We start from the raw sequence: 5,964 nt of genomic DNA on the forward strand, positions 1-5,964 counted from the left end.
TGTAGTCGTGTACTGTGTAAACCTCCTTCCTGTTTCTGCCTCTTACCTTTTCTCCTGCCCTTGCATTCCCGAGCAAGTGTTCCTCCTTTCCACAGCTGTTCCAAGTTAGGGACTGGATCTTGAAGGCAGTTCTCTCCCACTTCCATCTCCACTAAAAGATTTCTTTCCATATTTTCTTCAAGGCAAAACAAAAGACTGGCTTTGGCTAAGCCACCCTCTTGCCACAATTATAACCTGGGGGTAAATTAGGGCAGCTAGTTTGAGTGAGTTCCTGCCACCTAATAGAATAAGGAACACAGTTGCCTGATAATTTGGTCAGAAGGTGAAAGTTGGGGGCGTAGCCCAAATTATGAGGCGGGAGTCTAAGAAAGATGTTCCTGGACTAGCCAGCCTCTGTCAGGATAAGCAATTAGTCCCACGCTTGAGCTAACGTCCTGTGCTAGCAAGCACCAGCATCCAGCCAGCATCTGAAGTTCAGTGAAGATACGCCACCATCTGGATAGTGAGCTGAAGGGTTGTTAAGAGCAGGGAGTACATCCAGGAGAGGATGGAGTGGTGGGGATACAAAGTACCCGGAGCTGAAAGTCTTCCTTCAGGCTCCTCGGTTCCCTTGAAGGGAAGGCAAATCTGAGCGTATTCGCTTTTATAGGAAAAACGCTGCACTGTATCTCGCCTTTGCTGGGGGAATTGGAAAGGTTTCCATTCTCAGATACTTCTTTAACGAAAGCTTACCCTGGATTGGGAGAGGGGACACTAGACAGAGTGCAGAACTAGAGAAAATGGAGGCAGGAACCGCCCTCAGAAAGTCTTGAAGTGAGAAAGGACGTTAACGCCAGTCCCAAGTTGATGCTTTTGTGATGCTACTTGCTCTCTTTGCGGTCTCACAGACGCAACATGTCTGAGGCTCCTGAACAAGACTGGGCTGATGGAGCCCCTGACCGGGGGCGCCTTGCGAGCGTCTCCTTTAATAGGCGGGGCCGGAACCCCAACGAGTCCCCGGCTTTGTACGTGTCGGGGGCGGAGCCGCAGACGGCCCTTGCAGCATGGCCGCCGGCGCTGCCGCCGCCTTAGCCTTTCTGAGTCAGGAGAGCCGAGCCCGGGCCGGGGGGTTCGGCGGTCTGCGAGTCCCTGCCCCGGTCACTATGGACAGTTTTTTCTTCGGTATTGAGGAAAGGAGGAGCTGAGGGTGGTGCGGGGGCAGAGGCAGGGCTGAAGAACAGGAAAGCAGATGGGTGCAGGACGTGGGTGGGGGCGGAGGGGGCCTCACACGCGGCAGTTGGAGCGGAAGGGGGTAGCCAGGCCCCTGCCCTAGTCGTGCTGGGCGGGGTCCGGGCCGAGCGCTCCAGGTTTTCCTGAGGAGCGGGCGTGTGAATGGCCGGTCAGCCCATGGCTGCACGTGAACGGGATTCGGAGAAACGCCCCCGCACACTCACCCTGTTCTCTCTTCCAGGCTGTGAGCTCTCAGGCCATACCCGCTCTTTCACCTTCAAGGTAGAGGAAGAGGATGATGCGGAGCACGTGCTGGCTTTGACCATGGTAAGGGGCGGGTAAGGGGAGTGGCGGGGAATAGGTTGACCTGAGCGGGCCTCTACCCGCGTGTCTCTTCCCCTCCCCCGCTTTACTGGGAGTCACCTCCTCTGCTTAACCCCCACATGGGGGTTCCCTGGCCAGGTGATCCAGGGACCCCTGAGGCTGGGCAAGTCGTAGGGTAGATGCCTCCGTTTGTGGTCTCCACCCTCACTGGGGAGACTCTGAGGCCCTGTGTACCCTTCCCAGCTCTGCCTCACTGAGGGGGCCAAAGATGAGTGTAATGTGGTAGAAGTCGTGGCCCGGAATCATGACCACCAGGAGATCGCAGTCCCTGTGGCCAACCTCAAGTTGTCCTGCCAACCCATGGTGAGTTCCCTTGGGGGATTGGGAGATAGGAATTGAGGACTTCAGGATTTCTCACAAGATGGGGTGGGCCAGACCTTCATCCTTGTCTTCTTCCCAGCTCAGTTTGGATGACTTCCAGCTCCAACCACCTGTAACCTTCCGCCTGAAGTCAGGTTCTGGCCCTGTGCGGATCACTGGGCGGCACCAGATTGGTGAGAGTCTTCTCCTTTGCCTCCAGTAGACTGTCCATCAGGACTCCTACCCCACCCCAGCCTTATCTCCCAGTGCGGTTCCTATACAGACTTTGTATGCTGTGCCCTCCACTTACTGTCCTACTCAAGCCGTTCTTCATGGAACCTGTCTCGGCTTTTTTAGCTCCAGTGGTGTGGACTCCTTTGGCTCTTTGTTATCTAGTTTAGTATCTGAGGTTTTTCCCACCTAGACCATAAGTTCTGGGAGGTCAGGGTCCCTACAAGCTTAGAGCCACAGGGCATGAATAAATGACCTGTAGTATGAAGGGGGTATGGCTTTAACTTCTCTTCCTCCCTTTACTGCTTGTGTGTCTACCAGTTACTATAAGCAATGATGTTTCTGAGGAAGAGAGCGAAGAAGAGGGCAGTGAGGAGGAGGAAGCTGAGTTGTGCCCCATCCTGCCTGCCAAGAAGCAGGGGGGCAGGTTCTAACCCTCCCTGGTGAGTTGGGTGGGAGGCATGCCCACCAGGGCCTGGGAGGGGACAGGAGGAGCAGATTTGGACCTAGATGCTGACCCCTTGTTTGCTCTCTTCAGGTCAGCTAGCTGCCTGCCACATGCACCATGCACCAGGTTCCTGTACAAGTTTCAAGAATTTTGTGTCTTTTCCATTGAAGAGGATGGGTAGTGGTGGGGTGGGGTGGGTGGGGTTTGGTCTGGTGCTAGGAGAGAGGGGGTCCCATTCTCCATAGTGCCCTGGTGTTCTAATCCTGTACCACATCCAGAGCTTCCCTTTTCTTCAGGAGTGGGAGGAACTCTGAACTTCCATCCTGACCCTCTCTCCCCACTTGCCTGTGAGGTTGGAGGTCAGCACCTGAAGCTCAGGACTACACATTTTTAACATTTTTTTACATTTTTGGATAAAGGTTGAAATAAAGTGGTGTGGAGTTTTTTCTGCAGCTCATTTGTGTGGCTTCTTTCCCTGCTGGGGTGGCATTCCCCTAGGGACCACCAGGTGGCACTGTGGCAGCACAAAGGGTGGCCCTGGGCCTGGGGGAGGGTGAGGAAATGTGGGATCCTGCTCTTCCCAGGGCCCTGGGACTAGCCCAGGCCTGGGCCCCAAATGCCTTCCTAGAAGAGGACCTCCCAACACCAAGCTCGTTCCCAGTCCTTAAAGGTGGGGGAGGGCCATCCCAGGAGGTTATCAGCATCAAAACAAGGGGTCTGGGCCTCTGTCAGCACTCAGGCTGATGGGCAGGGGGACAGATAAGGGGGCTTAAGCAGCACGAGGAATGTGCATCCCTAGCCCCATGAGGGGGCTCAAGCCCTGAGAGGGCCTGTGAGGGGTAGGGTAGAGGCCAGTCTTTGCTCCTCATTGCAGGCATGCAGGCCATCTCTGAGCCAGCCTGGGCCCTTAGAAACCTGATTCCAGGGGCCAGATGGAGGGGGCTGGCCAGATTGGGTGACAGGGAAACCAGAACCTGGGTGGCCTGGCATATGGGGGTAGAGAGGAGCCCCTGGGATTCAGCCTCCTGGGCTAAGGGGTTCCTGCCCCCCAGCCCTCTGCCTGGTCTGTGTGTGTGTGGGGGGGCGGTCTCTGGTGCCTGAAATAAGGTGGTTCTAGGGCTTGGCTGCTGCTGTGCCAGGAAGAGAAAGGGATGTACCTGGTGTGAGCATGAGTGTGTATATGACCAAGTCTGAGGTCAGCAGTTCAGCAGCTGTGTCGGTTGGGGGGTGGTGGGAGGGGTGGTCTCCGTGCCCCATAAACAAACAAACAAACAAAGGGTTACCTCATGAGACAGCCTGGGGCCAGACATGCTGAGGAGGGACAGAGAACAGTGCCTGGTGGGACCCGGCCCACTCCCTCCACTCTCTCCCACACTGGCCTCTGGGCAAAGGAGTGAACAAGTGGGAGGGGTCCCTAGATAACCCGAAGAGGCTGGTATTGGGGCAGGTGTGGTAAACTTTGGAGAGTGTTTCCCACAACACTGAAAAGCACTCCCTCCTCAACACATCCCTGGGGGAGTTTCCCTTCTCCCCGTGGTGAGGACCAAACAGGTCTGATTTTTAACCTGGCTTTTTCCTCAAGTTGAGGATAAAGGAAGATGATCCCTCTCTCTGTTGCGGTGATCAGGGTCGCAGGCCCCTTTCTCTTCTCCAGGACTTTCTTGAAGTGCTTCCACCAGGAACCGGGGTGGAGGGGGCAGCCAGAATGGAACCATTCACCTACCCGCGGCACGGGGTCAGGAGGTAGAGGGGAAGGTGGAGCTGGCGCCCTCTGGTGGGCGAGGTTGAAACCGCCTGTGGCCGTGCGGCTTCCCGCGCCGCCTCTCTAGGGGCTCTTAGGGGTACGCCGCGGTGCAGGGTCCTACGTGCCCCGCCAGTGGTCTGGGCGACTAAGGCCGACTTCATTTGTTCGTTCATTCACGCATTGGAAGGGCTCCTGTTAGAACCCTTCCCTTCTTCCTCTCGTCTATAGCCTCCAAAGTCCTTGGCACGTGCATGGTTGAAGGCGCAGTAGCCTGGCTGAGTGCAGCGAAGAGTCATCCCTCGTGGGAAGCCTCCCCAGCAGACATATCTACCCCCTGTGCGTGGCCCCGCCCAAATATTTACACCCCGCGACGCGGCTGATCTCTCATTGTACGCCTTTGCTGGTTTCTTGGTGGGTCTTTCCCGCGGCCCCGGCCGGCGCCGAGCGCTCTCCTGCCCGCGGTGGGGGCCCAATCCACATCTGCTTCGTCCAGGAGTTTCCCGGCCCGACGGGGCGCCCGGCGGACAGAGCTGGGAATTGTTTTTTCTCCTTCCCCGCCCCCGCCTCTCCTCGATCCCCCTTTCTGCCCTCTCAGCGCACAGTAGGAGAGTTGCCAATTCACTTTGGCCCCTGAGAGCTGAGGGATGAAGGCTTACGCCAGGGTCTGCAGACTCTTGGAGGAGGGGCAGGACTGTATTTGGGGGGTGAAGTGGGACGACTCCCAGACCCGGGCCTAAAGTGCTTAACACAGCCTCCGCGATTTACATTTGAACGGTCGGCGGAGGGTCTGCGGCGCTTTGAACGCCGGGCGCAGGAGGCGCGCGTTTGAGCGAGCGGCGATCCAGGCGGCCCCGGCCGGTTGGTGTGGATTTGAGGGGCCTGGGGTTGTGCTGCGGGGGCGACCGATGCACTTGGAAAGAGGCTGAAGGTGTGTGTTTAGAGGGGCTATTTGTGTTGGCGAGAGGTGTGTGTTTGTGCTTGCAGGAGGCGATGGACACTGTGTGTGTGTGTTTGTGTGTGTGTGTGTGTGTATTTGTGTTTGCGGAGTGTGGAGGCAGCCGGGAAAGGTGGCCGGCTGTCACTCAGCGATCAGGTTGACAGGCGCTCCCTCATCAGGGCCAGGGAGCTCTGATTGCAGATTCGAGGAAACAAAATAGCAATTGTAATTACGGGGCTTTGATAAGATAAAGGAAGGAGCGAGCTGGCCGGGAGGTGAGTAAGAGAGCAAGGGAGGAGAGAGCGGCCTGCTGGGGCCCCGATGGAATATTTGCATCTGTCACTCACGGGGGTGTGCCCTGGCAGTACCTGGTGCCTGATGCGGAGGTGTCCTTATTGCTGCCCCCCTCCTTCTAGAGACACGGACTTTTGGGGAGGTGAGAAGAATCCCCCAAAATCGACGAAGGTCCAGTTGGGGGAGATTCTCCAAATATAAAGGAATTCTGGTTTGTGCAGGCCCCTTGATGGAGGTTAAGGTGTAGGACTCAAACTCTGACCTCCACACTTTTAGGCCCTGGATTGCTCACCTCTGGGGGAGAGGGAGGAGGGTAGATTAAGATCATTGAGGTTCAGCCCAGCTCCTTCAAAACATTCTGGGGCTCCAAACCAGGGTTGGTGGAGACAGGTTGGACTGTCTCCACCCCAGTCTGGG

The 5,964-nt window shown here is 56.7% G+C and overlaps 1 protein-coding gene across 1 annotated transcript; it reads left to right on the forward strand.

Moving 5' to 3' along the window:
• The first annotated feature begins 138 nt into the window (after positions 1-138).
• On the forward strand, positions 139-2,756 carry NPM3 (nucleophosmin/nucleoplasmin 3). Its single transcript, XM_030865414.2, has 6 exons — positions 139-1,161; positions 1,451-1,536; positions 1,777-1,896; positions 1,994-2,087; positions 2,446-2,567; positions 2,663-2,756. Exons 1-5 carry the CDS (start codon positions 1,044-1,046, stop codon positions 2,556-2,558), a joined length of 531 nt encoding a protein of 176 aa, XP_030721274.1. The 5' UTR covers positions 139-1,043; the 3' UTR covers positions 2,559-2,567; positions 2,663-2,756.
• The last annotated feature ends 3,208 nt before the right edge of the window (positions 2,757-5,964 follow it).

This window comes from Globicephala melas, chromosome 16 (assembly GCF_963455315.2).
Source record: "Globicephala melas chromosome 16, mGloMel1.2, whole genome shotgun sequence".
Taxonomy (NCBI): domain Eukaryota; kingdom Metazoa; phylum Chordata; class Mammalia; order Artiodactyla; family Delphinidae; genus Globicephala; species Globicephala melas.

Bases quoted from the DNA above. Each gene is read 5' to 3' on its own strand.
- NPM3 (XM_030865414.2), top strand. From the start codon at position 1,044: ATGGCCGCCGGCGCTGCCGCCGCCTTAGCCTTTCTGAGTCAGGAGAGC. The intron at 1,537-1,776 runs GTAAGGGGCGGG...TACCCTTCCCAG, and splicing joins ACGTGCTGGCTTTGACCATG to CTCTGCCTCACTGAGGGGGC. The intron at 1,897-1,993 runs GTGAGTTCCCTT...TCTTCTTCCCAG, and splicing joins AGTTGTCCTGCCAACCCATG to CTCAGTTTGGATGACTTCCA.